Source organism: Drosophila mojavensis, unplaced genomic scaffold (assembly GCF_018153725.1).
Source record: "Drosophila mojavensis isolate 15081-1352.22 unplaced genomic scaffold, ASM1815372v1 contig_36, whole genome shotgun sequence".
Taxonomy (NCBI): Eukaryota; Metazoa; Arthropoda; class Insecta; order Diptera; family Drosophilidae; genus Drosophila; species Drosophila mojavensis.
The window spans coordinates 10,401,618-10,421,896 of NW_025318858.1; the positions used below are offsets into that span (position 1 = coordinate 10,401,618).

General features: G+C 35.6%; 2 protein-coding genes across 4 annotated transcripts in view; one reads left to right on the forward strand and one right to left on the reverse strand.

Moving 5' to 3' along the window:
• LOC6576469 (angiotensin-converting enzyme) overlaps positions 1-20,279 on the reverse strand; it is a 66,695-nt gene that overhangs the window by 1,892 nt on the left and 44,524 nt on the right. The gene's annotated exons all lie outside the window — the stretch shown is intronic.
• LOC6576470 (MAGE-like protein 2) lies at positions 11,663-14,319 on the forward strand. The gene is made up of 3 exons (XM_002002423.4): positions 11,663-11,767; positions 12,019-12,057; positions 12,981-14,319. Exons 2-3 carry the CDS (start codon positions 12,046-12,048, stop codon positions 13,800-13,802), a joined length of 834 nt encoding a protein of 277 aa, XP_002002459.1. The 5' UTR covers positions 11,663-11,767; positions 12,019-12,045; the 3' UTR covers positions 13,803-14,319.

Genomic DNA, 20,279 nt, shown 5'->3' on the forward strand with positions numbered 1-20,279 from the left:
AGGCTGGTTCCATTGTATTCTTTAGTTTGTCTCAAGGTTTGTTTTTGTTTGTAGCACAATAGCTGCAAAAAAGTGCCGAGTCATAATGAAATTGATTTTGTTTTACATTTTTTAATAATTTTGGATTTTGTTGACTGATTCCAGAACAAGTTCAGCGATAGATTTATTTTTATCTTTTTTTTTTTTTTTTTTTTTTTTTTTTTTTTTTTTTTTTGCGCGAATCAGCTGTGAATTTTGATGAGTTTGATGAGTTTTTGGACTCTATGGATGCTGAACTCAAATGATGCTGAAGCAAGTTCTAAGCGCAGCAGACGAGTTTTGCAAGGCGCGATTAGATCGATTTGGTCTATTGTTTGCACGGGGGATTCACCGATCTTACCCGGTCGCTAGCTAATTATGTTGGTGAGAGAACAAACAGCAACAATATTCTTATTATTATTTGCAAATCTTTGATTTATATGTCATTACAAGACTTAAAGCGATATTACTATAGCATAACCTTTGCCGGAGTCCAAGTTACCTAGAATTCTGAACTGTATGAAGAGTTTAATAACTGTAGTTGTAATTGTTGCCAATTGGTACTTTAAGATCAGGTACTCTAGCATAATGTATTACAATTTTAGAGCATAAGCAGAATCAGTTTATGCGAACCCATACGTAAGTGGGAATATAATAATCTGGAAATTAATTGGAAATGATGATTAAGGTTAAAATGATTGTCCAAACTAATTTCAAAAAAAAAATAAAAAAAATAATAATAATAATTAATAATTAAATCAGGAGTCCGACTGATTCTCCTTTTAATTATTATTATTAGCCCAAACAATATGCATAATTTAATGCGTATTTTTTATTGGTCTCTTCACTACAAAAAGAAATGTTTATGTAAATATTAGGTATGTAAATGATATGCATAATGAGTTTACAAACTCAACAAAATTAAATTGCCATAATTCTCATACAGAACTCGTCAGCCTAATTTGATAACATTTACCTTACGGTTACATCTGTTATTTAACATATGCAAAACTAATTCAACGGCATTTAAATTCAAAATTAAATATGTGTGATCTAAATTAAAATTTCATTTTACATTTAGGCACAAAAGTTCTTTAAAATTTTTGCATAATTCATAAGCGTAATTTGCACCTGAAGAAAATTACTTTACATAATTTTAATGTTGTATTCACAGCTTTCTAATCAGTAGTCTAGAGATCTAGTAAAGTCTTAAACTATAATATTTTTTCGGAACTTTAAGGCTTTCTGGCTTTCCCAATCTAGACAACTTTTGTATTCCATTTCAGCTCAAAATTATTATTTTTATGCTTTAAATGCAGCAATAGCAGATTTTTTGAAATACAAGATTTTCAAAAAGAAAATTAAGGAGAAAAAAAAAACAGCAAAGACAAAATAATAATTGCATACTTGGGCTAGTAAATAGTAGTTGGCGGCCAAAGTCTTTTGATACGAAATATCAAATTATACAATTGCTGCGTACGTGCCAATTGCGATTGTTTTGCTGTTTTGTGGCATTTTGTAGATCGTCGATCGTAAACAGCGCTGAACTGGCGAATTGAACTGTTGTGCCGTGGAATGGTTATGGAACCATTCATTAGCGCCAAGCTGTTTAACGACATTGCTCATACGCCCCGCAGCACCAAGCATAAAGATTACAGCTGCCTGGCTATAGCATGATTGAAGCCGTTTTTGTGAATGGCTTTTGTGGCAGCAGCAGCCGCAGCAGCAGCAGCCTTTAGAGAATTACAGATTTTTCAAATATTTTTGCGAGCGGCGAGAAACACATGTTTCATGTGCCAAGCAAAGCAGCTGAAAAGAATTTTCGCAATATTTAATTTTAGCACTAAAAAAATTCAGAAAAAAAAAATTGGACTAATTGCCGACCGACTAACTGACTGACTGATTGACTGGACGAGCGTTAACCCCCAGTTGTTGATTGAATGATTGAGTGGCAGTGGCAACTAGTCGACACACAGACATAAAGTCGAACAGCTGCTGCTGCTGCTTCGGCTGCTTTGACTGCTAATCCCTGTTATTGGGTCATGTCTCAGACACCGTTGCAGCCTACAGTCTACAGTCTTCAGTCTTCTCTGGGAAAATGTGGCCACGATGTGGCAACTGCTGCCAAGTGCCAAAAAAAAAAAAAAAAAAAAACACAACACACCAAGTTGCTGTTGTTGTTGTTGTTGTTGTTGCTACTGCTGCTGATGCACTTAATGGCACTTTGGCACGTCGTTTCTCTAACTTCTGCAAGTCGAGCCGTGATCGAACATTGTGAAAAGTGTGCATTAAAATGAATTTTTTGTTTTGTTTTTAGTTATTTTGCTCGTTGCTGCTCGTTGTTGGGTTTTTCCTTCTTGCAAAATTCTCTTGGGAAATGCTTGGGGAATGTGTGAAAACCTAATGTATGGCATTTGATTGAGCTAAGAAATTATTAAGATAATAAATTGAGTAGCTTCTGTGTTTGATGTCTGGAAAAATGCATATACATAGATGGGACTATCTCTATTCAAACGACCATTTCCCCCTATATTTCTCAATTTATCACTACATTTATATTTATATTTTTAATTTCCGAATTTATCGATGGCCTTGGTCATTCATACTCCAGTAATATAATATTTATCATGGGAATTTCTACTTTTTTTTTTTTTTTTTTTTTTTTTTTTTTTTTTTTTTTTTGACAATCCTTCTTTAACTCTCTATCTGTCTATCGTATTCTGAAGCATACTCTTGAGATATTTTTACTTCAATTTATCTCTGTATCCCTTTCTCAAACTCGATATCTCTTAAGAACAAAATATCTCTTAAAGATATTATATCATGTTTTCTATACATATATAAAAAAAAAACTACTATTTTCCATTCTAATTTAGATTACGAAAATTTTCCATCAGCTGTCACATTGTCTGGCTGAAAAGTGACAAATGTCAAGGTCACGTTGTCAAATAATCAAATGACAAAACAAAAATTATTTTCGCTCTTTCAAGCGCAACAATGTGAAGAAAACCTATGACAATGGAAACCCAAAAACCACAAGAAAACACGAAAAAAAAGTTGTGTCAAGCCACCAAATTATATGCCCAAAAGTTATTGGACATGTCAGCATTTTGGCCATTTCATAGCTTTTTTCTCTTTCAGTTTTCAGAGTCTTGTCAGACGCGTCCAGCGAAACGTTTCGAATGCATTGGCCGCTTGGCTGGCTAGCAGTGGTCAGTGGTTTAGTGGGTTAGTGGTTGGCTGCTTGTCCGCTTGCATTGGACATTGAACCACATTTGTCTGCTGTCCCGCTCTCACTCCCTCCCTGCCTCTTTCTCTCTCGCTCACCTAGTAAATGACCTTAACGTGCTTATATCAACGTGACATTCACAGCACAGATACAATATAAACTTATTTGAATTGCAACTGATCAACGTTTATGCCCAGCGCGTTATACACATAAAAGTCTCTCAGCTCGAGTAGCTAAAAAACTTGGCTCTAAAATGAATTGAGAGCATTTATGAGACCGCTGGGCATAAACAGCAGTAACTGCAGCCTCTGAAGAGCTTTATAACTTGTAAACGTTTTGAAAACAAGATTTAATGAACAGCAGCTCAGTTTATGTCTCTCGAAATGGGGGAAAAAATGATTGCCCCTGAAGACATGGCTAGATTGTAAGCTAAGCTAAGCTTGTATCGAGAGAATTTTATAGCATCAAGTGTTAGCTACTGCTTATACATATATATTAAAGAATATAATGCAAACAAATTGGTAGCTGTAGAAACGAATTTTTAAATTGAATAACACTTCAATTAAAATTGGTATGAAACTTAAAACAACTAATACTTTAGAAACAAAAATTGTTGTTCTACAAAATTAAAAGAGGATGTTGTTTTTTAACTATTTTCGAATATACTAAAAAAAAAGTTCAATAAAACATGTTAAATCAAAATGAATATTAAATAAATATTTTAAGCTCTCATTTAAAAAGACTATTTAAAGTAATAAACAAAATGTAAAGTCTAAAAATAAATAAATAAAATAAAATAAAAAATAAAACAAACAAAAAATAATTATAATAATTAAGTGTATGCAAAAAATATTCCAAAATTATATTAAACAATAGCTAATATGACTAATTTTAAATGTTTTGTTAAAACTATCGCGCAATTAAAAAAATATTTGAAATAAATTTGCACATTCTCTGCTATATGTTATTTTCGCACAACAAATTTTTTTTTAGCATATTATATTTTATTTTTTAAGTAAAGTAGTGTGAAAAACATGACAAAAACAAAAATAATACAAAACTTTTGCATAAAAAATAAATGATTAATAAAGAAACTATAATAACTATTTAAACAAAACTAAATTAGTTCATTGAATATTAATAGCATAATAAATAAAGTATGGTAATAGTATAGTAACAATAATATCAAAAATAAAATAAACTAGTTGTTTCAAAAAGCTGAAAACAATATTTAGCATAAGTAATAAACACTAAGCAGATTGGATTTGATATTCAGATTTGATGACATATCGAACTGGTTTTCTTTCAAAACATGACGCGTCATCATACGATCAAATTTATTAAAAATAAATATATATGCATAAATATCTATATCAATTCCTAGACCTCAGCTCGCTTGGTAGTCAATTTTATTGCGCCATATGCAGCATTAGTCATAAGTGATTATAGATCGTATGAAATAATTGAGTTAGTTGAACATTAGCAACTGGTATTGCACTTTAGGAGCGAATTGGATCAAGTTCGAGCGTTGCTTGTTTTTTTTTTTTTTTTTTTTAATTTATTTTATTTGTATTTTTTAATGTATATGTTGACTGCCTTCGGCACATTGTGGAACATGAATTCAACTCGGTTTGAATTCTATTTCATTTTATTTTTTTGTTGACTGTTGCTTTGTCGAGAATGCGATTGAAATATTATTGATTTATGCGCACGGATCTTGGCACGGATTTCAGAGCAAACTGTTGACGTCTTGAGCACTCAAATTAAATGCTAATTAGCCAGCCAAACGGATCTGGCACAACAATACCAACAGCGTTAGCCATAACTATAACTAATGATATAATTAAGTGTAGAATCAAATGTCTGGCAATGATTTTATGACACAGCTGGGACATCGAATACGAAATGCGAAACTGAAAGTGCATTCGAGCTGGCTGTGCATTGTGCAACGCACCACATCGAACAGCAACAACAGCAACAACAACGACAACTTTAGCTCTATTTATGGCCAAGACAAAAACCGGCCCCAACTTCTTGTCTGCGACTGCATCCGCAATGTTTCTAAACGGCCCAAACGGCGACCAAATCAAACAAAACAAGTAAAAGTGCTCTAGGCGAGTTTGCTCGACTAGCGAATACCCAGATCGGCTGTCAATGAGGGACTTCACACTAACTTGAGCTTAACCATCCTCATGTGATGCTCAGGGAAACAGCTCTCAAGTTATTTATTTTTAATGTATTAAGGAAATATCGGAGACCTTGATTAAATGAGCTAAGCTTGTTTTGCTTATAACTTATATAAAATTTCCTATTTCGAGTAATTAGTTTATGAATCAAATGGACGTTTCGAGATTGCCAGGCCAGTTAATGTTGCTTAAATTAAGGATCTCTTTGGATATAAAATATACTGGATATCAATATACCCCCTCAAATCGATAATCAATAGGTTGAGCGCATAAAAACCAAAATACTATAAAACGCTGTCTAAAGGAAGCTGTGCTCCATTTTTTTCAGCCTCAATGCAGTCATTGCATTTATTGTTTTTGTTATTGCTGTTAGCGGGTTTTTTTTATTATTGTTGTAACTCTTGTTGTCGTTGGCTTTGGTTTGCACGCCTATGGCGCTTAAATGAATTGCGGCTGGCCACGAAATGCGCGCGCAAATGGCCAGCAGGGCGTATGCTTAATGCGTGGCCAAACACATACAAGCATACACATATAGACATATGCATATATACGTATGTATGTAAATATTAATATAGGCTGGCCCGATCGATCGTGGAGCGGTGCAACATTTTGGCATTTTGACATATCAAGTGAAAAACTTAAGCGATTTCCGACAAGCAACCAGTTTTTTTTTAAATATACATATATATATATATATATATATATATATATATATATATTTTGTTTTTTCATCTGCTCGACTTGGCTGTTGACTAGGCAAACTAAAATGCTATTAAAATTTACGAATGCGCATAGATTTAAAATAAAATTAAAATAAATTGAAAACTTGTGTTGTGCATAATTAATTCATATGGGAAAGTCGAAAACAAAATAAAGGGTTATGGATGGTGCCATAAGTGCGAAATATATTTCCTGATTCTCGCGCATTCGAGTGAAGGGAAAATCGTGCAAAAGTTGACATCGAATGATTAAAAGCGAATGCTTCCATTTTAACAGCAATTACAATGCCTGTCATAGAACTCGTGAGGGATTTAAGGATCTTAACTACCTTTATCGATATCGTAAAGTAATTTAGAACTACGTTCAAATACAAAATACCAATTACACTTACAAAATTCATAAATATGAAAGACAATGAATGAAAGAAATATGTATAAAATAAAAAATAAAATAAAAATAGTACTAGAAGTATTCGATACAATAAGTTAATAAATTCAATAGCAACGAATGTTTATTAGCTTAATGGCTTATTTCCCAAAAAAAATTCAATGTAAATTTCCGTTTAATCTTAACCCTCCTACCTTACCTCACTGCCCCACCAAATTCAAAGTTTCTTCAACTTATTTAAACTCTAGTTGAAGAACAATTCAATTCCGAAATTCGAACAATTCCATTCTTGATTACTCGTAACTGTTGTGCATGTGTTATGGCATTTCGTGTCTACATTTCATTATTTTTGTGGATCTAAATTTATTCATTTGCAATTCTCTAAGCCATACAATCTATGACAATCTTAATTTTTTTTTTTTTACCACAGAGCGACGTTTGTCAAATGGTCTCAAGACTATTTGGTAAGCGTGTTGTCTGTTAGCTGCAATCCGCACGGACGATCTGAATATATGCACCATATAAGAGCGACGGTAGCACAATTGTGTGAATTATCGCATGGCAGTTGCAGGCAATAATAATAAAAAATAAAAAAAAACGATCAGAAAACCAAAGACAAAGAGTGGGCCTGCCGCATATAGAGCTGATCGTGTGGCAGCTGTCCCCACTTGTGGCCTGGCGGTTGTAATAACCCATAATTATATTAGCTAATTTTTGGGAGGCCTTCTCGCATATTGGATTACAAACAAGACCAAACGGCGACTGATCAAATGGCTGAGCCTTGCAAAGCCAAAGGCAAACAAATAAACACAAAGAGAGGGAGAGAGAGAGAGACAATTGGCTATAAATCAGCAGGTAACAAATGCCTGGCAGGAGGTGGAGCAGCAGAGGGAGTAGGAGTGGGGAGGGGAGGATAGGAGATACTCTATTGCATTGCAGTTATTGTTGTCGTTATAATCAATGAATTACGTCGCATCGGCTGCATCGGTTGACCACAATTTATGGCGATGCCAAACATGAGAATCCGAAATGCGAAGCACAAAAACTGCAACTGCAACTGCGACGGCAACTGCAACTACGACTGCGACTGCGGGTGCGACAAACGGTGGAGTAAGCAGTGCACAGACAGAGGAGAAGCGGGGCAGCCAGCCCGAAGGGGAGTGGCTGTAACGAGCAGTCGCCTGGCTTTTATGTTGCAATATGTAGCGCATGCAACAAAGCGCCCAAGTCGCATGCCAACTAACACAGAGCCAAAAACCACCAAGCAGCACCTCCGCCCGCTCACCCGACTGCTGCTGCTGCTGCTGCGGCTGCTGCTGGCATCTCTCAATTGTAACTCGCATCTGTTGGCTGCGTTGTCTGACAGAATCGTAACGCTTGTCGTTTGTTGTTGCTGTTGCTGTTGCTGTTGTGGGCAGCTGCACTGGTTGCTGTTTGTTGGCTGCTCGGCTTGAGTTGGTCTTTGGCTTGGTTCCATCTGGTCGAACATAGAAAACGACACATTTTGCAAAAGTAAAAGTTGACCACTATAAAACGTAGAGCAGCTTAAAACGGGAATCATCATAATCGATTATTCCATATGGCTTTAAGTACAAGAGCTCAGAACTAAATGAACTGGAAACTTATGGACATATCGAACTGAAAGAAAAACAACTATTATTTCAAGAGGAATGAAGTTGACCTATATATGCACTAATACCGAAAAAATAATCTTACGATAGATTTTTGGCTAGCCACAAAAGGAATACGACCTAGAGTTAAATGAATAAGAATTATAAAGTGAACGTTAATGTAAATATCAGAAATATAAAGAACGAAAATTAAGAACTTTGTATAATTATTGTATTTTTTTTTTTTAAGTAAACCAGGAACTGGTTAGCAGCTAAAAATTACAAAACTTGAGTTAGATTGACCTTGATAAAGACAAATCTATATAGCTTAGTTCGATCGAACAACCTGAAGTTTGATGAACCGGAAATTGATTAGGTAAATTAATATAAACAAAATAATTGCATAAACTAAGCTAAAGATTTTAGATAAAATAGGATAAGTTAAAGCCAGAGGAGCTGATTGCAATCTTATTTTGAAAGATCACACTCATATAAATAACAAAAAAAAAGATTCCTACAAAATGTTGCAAAGGTCAGATTAAATAAATAAAAAGGCTGAATTAATTAGATGTTGGATAATTACATAAATGAATTAAAAATTGGTAAACAATTTATTTATTATGTTGAAACAAGCCCATATGTAAATAAATATATGTAAGATGGCAGATATGTAACTAGATAAAATAAAGCTGAATTCAAAATAAACAAAATGAAATAAATTCAGGTTACAGGCTTAGTTAATTGAATTAATCTAAACAAAGAACAAAAGCCTTTAGTAATAAAACGACACAAGCTAGAGCAATTTATAAATAAAACTAGTTACTACTTAATCTTAAAGTTGTAAATATATTTTATGACTTGTAATTTTCGTTCTTTAAATATGTATTCGATTCCAATAATATAAAATGCCATATGTAAAATTGTCAAGAATGTAAAGCTACGATTTGAATACGGAAGGCGATCAGCCCACGGAGAAGTCGAACTTAGAACCACTTTAAGTTAAAATATGTTATTTTGAATAAGTTGATCAAAATTCAACTTCCGTAGTTCTATTCTGATGAAACAAACGCCAGCTCCGATTTGATAGCCATTTAAATCGATACGAATATTTATATATATGATTGAAAGAATTGATTTCGATAAGCAATTAAAATTTCAGCTTTCAGCTAACTTGCTTTAAACTCGTATCGATTAATTACAAATCAGTTCAGCTACAACTTGATTTCATTCATTTCATATTCAATACGTAAATATCAGCGAATCTTCCACTTAAAATTAAACCATGTCGATTTTTGGAAAGTTGTTTAATATACGCTCAACAAGGTCAATAAGCAAAATCAAAATAAAATTCTGAAACAGAATCGTGAATAGGTTCTAATTGTTTTCTTCAGTTCTAAAATTGTATTTGATTTTACTATAATATATTTCAGATAGACAATAGAAAATGCAAATCCATTTTTGAATGCCCACCAGATAGATATACAATGGAATATAACTGGTTTTCTTCTACGCTGAGGAAATAATTATGACAGCAATTGCCAAATCACAGCTATGCATCTCTGATATATAATCCCATTTGTGTGCGACCCATAAAGGCCTTTCACTTTTGCGGCACGCATTGCCGTACCATCCCCTGCCACTGCAACGCCCACCCGGTCCAATCCTCGCCCCACCCCCGTCTCGCCCCTCTGTGCGAATTCAACTGCCAATCAACTTTAGCAGCTACTTAAAGCTCTGTTTCTCTGGCCAAGCTGGATGCCGGCTCTGCCTGTCAGCCAGCCGCATTGCAACAGCGTAATTCAAATTAGAAACACGATCTCTCACTCTATCTCAGCTGCCACAATGATTATGTGGTGCTATTGCAGTTGCAGTTGCAGTTGCAGTTGCAACTGCCGCAATTGCCACATACCATGACAACAGCCCAAGACTTCCCCAAAAGTGCGTGCGCCCTAGCAAACATCATAGCCGCTTGCCGCTGGCCGCTTGCTCTAATGCCTTATCACATATCCGACAAAAATGCCAATCTGCCGCTTCCGCTTGCAATTAGATTGTGTGAGAAAAAGACCGAACACAGTTATACTGCGAGCAATTAATTCATCTTATTTAATTATATCAAATTTAATAGATTTTAAATTTTCAATTTAAACTCTAAAATATTAAATATTAAATATAAAAAAAATCAAATTATTTAGAAATTATATATAAAATACAAAATAAAATAAAATATATACATATATCTAAAAATAAAAATATAATAGCTATTATATGCATTACTAAACTTTCGGAGTATTCAAATGTACGATTTATAAATTTCAACTTAATGTTTAATACCTCATTTATTTCATTATTGTGTTTACTACCTAGAATATAGTAAATAAATACGATTTATTCAATGCTAAAAAGTAGTTTGTTTAATATTTTGGGCTTCATTCTGGATATTTTTGATATTATTTATTGTTTTACTCATGATTTATTTCTAAGTTTATACTATTTTGAAACCTTTCATTTCATTCATAAAGAAATTTTCCTTATTACGATGCTAACTGTATTTTTAAAGTGCATTTAAAATGCGCTGAGTAAGCGAAAATGAACATAGTGAAAGACCTTGCTGACGCTGTCTGTGTCAACGCTTATGCAATGCACATGCACAGTTTTATGTATAAAAGTACGATAAGATATGTGGGAAAATGTAGCAAGGCAATCCGACTGATTTATATTATTATATTTATTAGAACATACTTCTGGCATCTATGAAATTCAAATGATGTATAATATTATAAATATTTATGGCAATCAATTAACTGGCTGAAAGAAAAAAACAATATGATTCTGTATGACAATTTTGTTGTTGGTTTTTTTTTATTTATTTTATTTTATTTTATTTTTTATTTTTTTTTTTTTTTTGGGTTTTTACCAGCTTGAGTGCAGTGGTAGAGCAGGTTTGGCACTCACAAATAAAATATGAAAAAACCCCTAAGAGGCAGAAATTTAGAAAAAAAATGTTTAGAATATTGACATGTTTAACTTAGTGCCTTTTTTGTATATATTAAAAAAAAAGATCTAAACTAAAAAATAAAGAATTTCTTTGGAGTTCCCCAGAATAAATTTAGAATAAAAGAGACAAAGCGCTCCACCTGGAGTAATTAATGCTTGACGTAGATATTTTTTTTATTTTTTATGACGCCCCTTAAGCGTTGATCAGTTTTGAAAAGTCTCGAAATCTGCAACCAATACTAGCACAGCAGCCGCTTAGTGGTAGTGGTGAGGCGCTTTGGTAGTAGTGGGCGCATCCGTTGCAAAACTTTCCGAGCCTCCACGCAAACAAGCGCAAACCCCTAACTAATACCAATGCACAACAGCTGAGGCGAGCTTTTTGAGCATGATAGAGAGAGAGAGAGAGAGAGAGCGTGGCGCGCACGCGCTCTCCGCCACAAAAAGCTCTTTAGCTTATGACGGACTCGGCGCTTGGAGCTTGGCGCGTTTTCAGTTTCGTTTTGACACAAAAACTCTTTGGGGGTATAAAAGTGCGCCACTGACCACAGACAGCATCCAGTCAAAGGTTTGGAATCGTGTGTGATTCTACAAGTCCTTACAACACTGTTTTTCAAGCGTTGCTCGTAAGTGTTGGCAAACGCACAAAGTTATTTTTGCCGCCAGTTATTTGTGCTAAAAATATTTATTTTTCGAAAATATGCAAACCAAATTTAAAGGTTTTTTTCCAAATTGTGTTCAAGAAAAACTATATTAAAAAACAGAAAGAATTGAAACAAACTAATTTCAAAAGTATTCGCAAAGTGTCTAAAGATTAGTTTCAACTTTAAAAAGATTAACTAATTAATATGTATTATTTTCTATTATTTATTTGCAGCCTTGACGAGTCCCAACACACTTCACAATGAAAGTATTCGTAAGTACACAATCAAACACATTTTATTCTAACAATTATGTGCAAATAATGTGGTTCAGAATTATAGAAGCAAAAGAATTGTTTCAATTCTAAATAATTCATTTCAATGTGAGAATCGTGGCATTGTTTATCAACTCCCACATAGATTAGCGCGCTAACATTGCTGAATATGATCATATTTATGAGCTCTGTTTGTCTTTGCCTTTCGGTGCTTGACCGCAACTCCGTTTGAGTTGACTTCCTGTTTACAAATTGCACAATCTCACATATGTTGGCCAAAACACCAGCGCTAAACGACAAACTTCAACTTGAAACAAATGCGGCTAATCACACAAATGATAAATGCTCATAATGCGAAATTGTTTTCCATTTTGCTATTGGCCACTGCAATCAAACTGAGCTAACAAATAATATGAGTTGACCGCACAGGCACAACTTAGCGGTAAATGCATATGGTTTGCGACTGCGCGCATGCGTGACGTATGTGTAAATATATATCCATACACATATCTGATTTTCTTGCCCCGCGCATTTTGTCATGCTCGCATTACGCATGCAACGCACACACGCGTTTCACTTGACCATTTGAAAGCGAACTACTGTCGCCGTATAAACTATGGCCAAATAGTGGGCGTCATATATATCGCATAACTTTCTAATCTGATTACCTAACACAAGTCGGCCCGGTCATTGCATAATAATGCCAACAACTAGAACAAGTTGCGAATTACAATTGAATTGCAGTTGAATTTTGATATACTAGAACAAGTTGCGAATTACAATTGAAAGTTATTTTCACTTGACTCTGAAGACGAGCCGCTTACGATTTTTAGTTTCACTTGGCCAACATTTACTGAACTTTGTTGTTGTGCCCTACTTAGCCCGTTTAGTGCTCATTCCGCCTTATTTACACTCTATTTTAGTTCTGCTTAGCCGCTCTTCTGGTGGCTTCCGCCTGTGCCACCGATGAGGTGCCATTGGAGAAGAAGCTGGACAAACGCGGCCTGCTCGATCTGGGCTATGGCTATGGTCATGCTGGTCTGGACGTTGGCCACATCGGTCAAGGCTCCCTTGTCAGTGGCAGCAGCTATGGCATTAGCTCCATTGGACACTCCGGTCCAGCTGCCATCGCTGTGGGACCCAGCGCTGGCGGTATCTCTTATGGCCACAGCGCACCCGCTGTTGCCGTTCACTCGCATGCCGTGCCCGCTCCCTATGTGATCAGCAAACAGGCTGAGGTCCAGAAGACCATCGTTGTGACCAAGGGTGTGCCCGTGCCCGTTCATGTTGATCGTCCCTACCCCGTTGTGCATGAGAAGCGCGTGCCCGTTGAGGTTAAGGTGCCCGTGCCACAGCCCTATGAGGTGATCCGCAAGGTTGCCGTTCCCGTCAAGGAGTACGTGAAGGTGCCCGTCCCAGTGCCACAGCCCTACGAAGTTATCCGCCACGAGAAGGTGCCCATCCATGTGCCCGTCGACCGTCCAGTGCCCGTTGAGGTGCCCAAGCCCTACCCCGTGCCCGTCGAGAAGCCATACCCCGTCTACGTCGAGAAGATCCAGAAGGTGCCCGTCCATGTGCCCGTCGATCGCCCCTACCCCGTCTACGTTAAGGTGCCCCATGTGTCGCACTCCGTGGTGAAGCACGCACCCACCTATGCCATCAGCAAATACCCCATCACCGGCTATGGCCCAGGCAGCGGTATCGGTGCCAGCGTTTACGCCGATCATTCCGGCTACCACAAGTAGAGCGGTTACGAATTCTATTCGGGGCTAGGCCAAGGACTTACCACAAAAATATGAGCCGAATTAAATTTAGTAACAATTTTTTTAATTCTGTCCAAATGAAGAGAAAAAAAAAAACATGAAACAACAAAATAACACTCACACACGGTCTCTGCGCTCCCCCCAAAATAATTTCCAAGAGGTTCTGGTAGAACTTCCACCCTGCCACTCTATTAGATCTTAAGTAAAAAAAAAAAAAACAAAACACACACACACACACACCACGCCCCCAAGGAAGAACAGCAAAAGCCTTTTGTAAATTATTTCCCAAAAACCATCAAACGGAGCATTGTTATGTTTGAACTAACAGCTTAGGATAAATTCCAGCTAATTGTTTATAAAAGCATTACAAAAGTTTATAATCAATTTAGCTGCTGTTGTTTATCAGTAGAAGGTTTCGACGTACAATGAAATGATATATGTAAAAAAAAAAAACAAATGATGTAAAAATGTTTTTAAGAAATAAAATTGTATAAAATAATTTAAATTGTTCTTTTCTATTTTATGGCAAATATTTTTCTTGAAGCAAGAAATTTGTTGGGTAAAAAAAAAAATTATAATAATATTGTTCGTTCGAAGCTTTAAATCAAATTTCATGATTTTTTTTATTTTTATTTTTTATTTATGTTTGTTTAACATCTTATTTCAATTTAAATAAAAATATTATATAAGCTGCTCCCCATTATCAAATTTATAATAATAATAACTCCAAAATAGTAGGATTGTGAGAAACTTAAATGGCATATTAAATACAAAAATATTTTATAAATAATTAAATTATTTCATTTAAATTACTTATGAGCGCCAATACTTTATTCCATTTTATGTAAAACAATATAATCAAATTTTGTGCATGAAAACTTTCATAAAAGTTAAGTTTTGTTAAGTTAAAGTCAAGCTGTGTTCAAGGTAGTCCAATAATTTCCTGTTTTATACCCAATACCTTTATATTTTGTCCTCTAGCTTATTCTTTTTCCAAAGCTTGCTTTCAAATAAATTAAATATCGGAAGGTATTAAGCTATATTTATATTGACATCCAAGTTGATGATTTAGCTGACATTTAAAATACATATATGACAAATAAATATTAATGAGCCTTGATTGATAAATCATAAAAAAATATTTTAAGCATCCTCACGACAAACTGAAACTGACTTTTTAGCGCTGACCCAGTTTTTGATGAATACTGGAACTGCATTTCGTTGTCACTGGATGAACTGTGCTGCGAGACGATCCATCACAAGTGATAAGGCCGACGCATGTCAAATCACATATTTAGATAGTCAGAGCGTAATACGCGATTCGGCTGACAAGAGACAAGACACAAGGACAAAGTGCCAGGCGACTCTCGCTGAGTCCAGTTCAATTAAAGGTCAGAAGGCAAGAGCAGAAGCGACGGCTCTTAACGCTCATAAATTTAAATATATATCTACGAAACCAGAGCAGACGCTTGATATGGCCATTTATGGCCGGGTTTTTCCTCGCAAAATACCAAAAATTCAACTTTCAAAAGTAGCTGCAACTGCCGAGTTCTAAGCCACCGAAAGGCGACTTAAACAAACAGGCAACAACTCTTAATTGACCATTAGCAAAATACATAACAAAAGATGATATAAAATATACATACATATAAAAACAAAACAAATCTGTTTATTGCAATTTGATGAATTGAATCGCTTTAACAAATTTGGAGCTATTTCTTTTTTATCGGATCTTTTTTTTTTTTGGCATTTTCCCCACTTGGGTTTTTCAAGAAACACACCCAATTAGAGCAGAAGCAGGAGGATGCTAGGGAGTGGGAGCCGTAAGATGTTCAACAATTTTAAAAACCGGCTCGGCTTTTTAATGGGCGTTATAAAACAAACACATGTGCATGGAAATAAATATAGCAGACGTTGAATTAGAGTGAAAAAAAAACATATATATCAAACAATCTATGCTTTGATTTGGTTTTTGGTTTTAGCGCTCATCTAATGTACCGGGTCAAAGCCCCCGCGGCCGCCTCTTTGCATATGCCCAAGGACGTTGCTTACGGAACTAAAGCAAAACAACTTTCTAATAAAAAAGTCGAACGCGCCTCGCTTTTAATTTCTGACTTAATTTTCTTTCGAGTTTCTAAACAGAAAAAAAAAAAAAATAAACAAAACAAAACAAAGACTAAAAACAAAGATCGATCAAAGAGCGAGTTACAAGAACCAGTTACAAGGCGCCTAAGAATTCTCAGCACAGCTGAAGGTCATCGACTTAGCAACGTATGGGAGGGGGCGTGGCAGTTAACTTTGACTTCAGCTTGACTTAGCTGCTGCAGTCCGAAGCCCCTACACGTTTAATTATCTCAACCATCATTTGTTACAAAAGCTCTTGAGCTGCGCCTGCCTCTCGTAGGTGTCTTTGGCTTTTAGTTAGTTTTTTTTTTTTAAGAGTGCCACTTGCAATTGAAATTGTGTTTCAGTTTGGCTTTTGGATTGCACAACTGCCATGCAATTACCAAACGGATCTTTCAATGCAGCTTAATTGCCATAAAATCATTATTTTTGTAGGGTTTAATTATAACAAATTAAATAGCTCAAGAATGCAGCAGACTGTCATTAAATATGATTAACAACTGCACATAAACTACTTTACCACAGACAGAGTAAGAATTATCAGAGTGATCTGGTTTGGGCATTGGCGCAGAGGAATAGCAATTTTAAAGAGCATTCGGTCAGGCTGGGAAGGTCTTTGAGAGTCTTTAAGCTCAATTGGATAATGTGTAAAGATTTATTTTCAATTGCCGCCAAAGATGGATAAAGTTGATTTTTGTGCCTTGAATTGCAGATAAGGTCAAAGTTAAAATTAATCAAATATATATGTATATGTGAGGTCTTATTGAGGCTTCAATTAATTTATAAATAGGTATTTTTTAGTATATATCTATATTTTTTTTATTTCATCAACAAGTTTAATCAAATTTTAATCATATTAAATTTATATATATAATCTAGTATATCATACAGTATAATATATTTATAAGCTGCATTCAGATCATACATGTCTCAATTAACCATACACTGACCCATTTTCACTCTAAGTAATATTCATGAAGATAAAAGACTTTCGAGCAATTAATCAGCTAAATATTATTAAAATACAAAAATTGCTTTTTAATGCAAATTTCATCAATATTTCATATAACGACACAGGAACTGTGCCTGATTTTTCATCCTCTCTCTCTCGCTCTCTCTCACACACTCTTTCGCATGGATGGCTGGTGGTGGCACTTACGCAATGGTCTTTCGCTCGCAGAGGCCAACCCAAACGAAAATTGAATGCAAAAGACAACGGAGAGCAGCGCAGACCAACAACAAATTGCGGCATTCAGTGGCCACGAAAAACTTTTGTTCGTGGCAATTAAAATCATATTTTTTTCTGCTTCTGCCATAAATGGGAAGGGGGCGTGGGAGTAGGACGTACGCATATTTGATGCAAACTAATTAACTGCCACAAAATGACGACGACAAGGTGAATGAAAAACTCTGAATGTAATTTTTCGCAATATCAGCTGAATGTTGTTGTTGTTTTTTGATTTTTTGGTCTCTTGATTTCAATTTTGTAGTTGTTTTTTTTTTTTTTTTTTTTTCATGTTTGTTGTCTGAGAAAAAGCTCGGAAAGACGTTGCACATTTTGCAAGCGCGCCTTTTGCTCTAATGAGCGCTGATCTAGACAGCGAGACTTTTGGAGGTCAACGACGTCGATGTCGACGTCGCCAAGTTATCCATCCAATTGTAGCTAAGTGTGCTGTTTGCTTTTGATTTGATTTGATTTGGCTTCTTTTTTCTTTTTCAAATTGCGAAATGAGTTTTGGCTACGTTTTTGGCCAAAAAATGCAACGACAAATGCAGCGTCAGTTGGCAGCCAAATAGATTCAAGGTACGAGTTGCACCAGTTTCGACCAAACAGCAAAGAAAAAAAAAGCGAAAAAAAAAAAAAAAAGCAAAAAAAAAGAAGCAAAATCAAAAACTTGTAATCGAAATCAGCCTCCGCTAAAGCGTTTTGCTGCAATTCCGAGTCAAGTGAAGCAGCAAGCCAGCCGCCTGCTGAGGCAATCTGGAAATCCCTGCTTAGCCGCCCCCTTCCCTTACCTCCCCTTGCACGTTGCCCGCCCCCTCGCGATTTGGACATGTGTGTTGTCTCGTCTTTGTTTGGGATTCTTTGGTTGCCCTGCATTTGGCTTTATGCTTCGCTTGGCCAGCAACCAGCAAGCGCTCTTAACTACCTTTTTTATGGGGATTTTATGCACAATATATATATATGTATATTTATATGTATATATTCGCCTGTATTTTTATGGAGCAATTGAAGTCGTTGACATGACAAAATGCCACAAGAGTTGAACTTTGTCCAGCTCAATGAATTAATTTTATTATCATTACTATGGTTTCTAGTAATAGCTAATGGTTCGGCATATTGCAGTTGTGAAAAGATTTGTAACAGGAAAATGAATACATGCCAGTTAGTTTGATAGATAGAAATTAGGTGCATTAGAAAATTGATTTTATATAGGCAATACAAAATATACGATCCATTTCCCTATAATAGAGAGCTAACAGGTAATTTCTTTTTCATAAAAATGAAAATTGATACATATTATGCTGAGTTAATAGTCTTCAACCCAATAAATCTTCATTATACAATAAATGGAAGCTTATACTAAGCCAATTGGCTACAATACAAAGAACCTTGTTATTAATCAAAAATGCTGTGGTTTATGCTACAAAACACATAAGGCGAGAAGCAGCTAAAAGCGATAAATAATTATGTCTTGTCTTTTTTTTTTCAAACATTTCATTATAGTTAAATTTGGCAGGAAGTCTTGTTAAAAACAATTTATTAATATTTGCAAGCTTATTAATAAATGAAAAATAAATACAGCAAACAGAATAGCGCGATCAACACTGTGTTATAAATAGACACATATTTAAATAAAATATTAATAGATTATAAATATCAAGAAGGTGATATTTATTTATTTTATTCTTGTTTTGTCTTGTCGCATATAAAAATTTAAAAATTAAAATGATATAAAATATATATATCTATATAAGTCAATGGCTGATAGAGTGGGAGTGGGAGATTCTTGAAATGCCTACACAGCCAACCTGCTCATATGGTATTTCGTGTGTTAGGCCTAGTTAATTTATTGATTATAAATAATAAATTGCACAATTTAATAATGTTCATATTTTAATCTATTAAACAAATTAATTGAATCTTGAAAAATGATCCTTTAATATTTCTAAAATTATAGCCTTTATAAAAACATATTTCATCAGTTTCATTCATTTAATATCAAAGTACATGCATGTACATATGTATGTTTGCTAATCTTGGCACATTTAATACTATCTAGCAATTTGATGTTTGAGTTTCATTTTTTTTTTTTTATATCGTCTGTGACCTCCAAGCGGCCAGCGTCAGAAATTACGCACGTCTGCCTGCTGCGGCTACCGGAATAATGCGCAATGATCGGCTATCGAGCGTGGCAGATCAAAGCCTTCATTTCTCATCGCATGCATTCAAATTGCAACAATTAAATTAGCCATAAAAGCTACCGCATCGCTTTGCAGCTAAACTATTATGCAATTGTATTGCCCACTTTAGGCCACTCTTGCCGCCAGGTGATCCCGCAGCGAGCGAGCGCGAAACAAAAAAATACCCGAACTTTTCCTTGGCATACAGCATTATCCCCGCCATGGAATATGAATTATGGCGCTAAATTGCAAGCGAAATGCCACAGTTTCGTTTCTTTTTCCTCCAATTGGGGTGTGCCTGAGCTGCGTATGTTTATGTTAGTAAGCCACACACACACGGTTGCTTTTGCTGGCTGTGATCCTTTCACCTGCTGTGCTTAACAAAAGACTTAGGCAACGAACTCGATTTGGCATTTGGCTTGGTTTCCGTATTGAAAGTTTTTTTTAGCGGTTTTTGTTTTCGTTTTGGTTCACTACATTTTCTTTTCTTTTTTTTTTTTCTTGACACACCTTCAAGTTCTTTATCTGAGCGCCTAAATAATTGTCAATTACGCCCATTCGGGGCAGCGCCAAGCACTTGTAGAGTAATTGAATGCGACATATCTCAAAGGCAAAGCCACAGACATCTCTGGCGAATGGTGGCAGCTTCCCAAATGTGGCGGCCATTTGACTGTTGTCTAGCCAACTGGCCTGCTAGCCTAAAAGCTGATGCTGCCTCTGCTGCAGGCGATGCGGCTGAAGTCAGTGGTGGTAGTGGTGCTGCTGCTGCTGCTACTGCTGCTGCTCTGGCTGCTTTGACTGCTACTTTGCCACTGCCAGCAGCTGTCCGCGGCGCAAATGTTGCATAATTTAAGTTTTCTTCGACTCGATGGCAAAGCTACTGTTGTTGTTGTTGTTGCTGTTGGCAGTCACCCAGTTAGTGTGTCACTG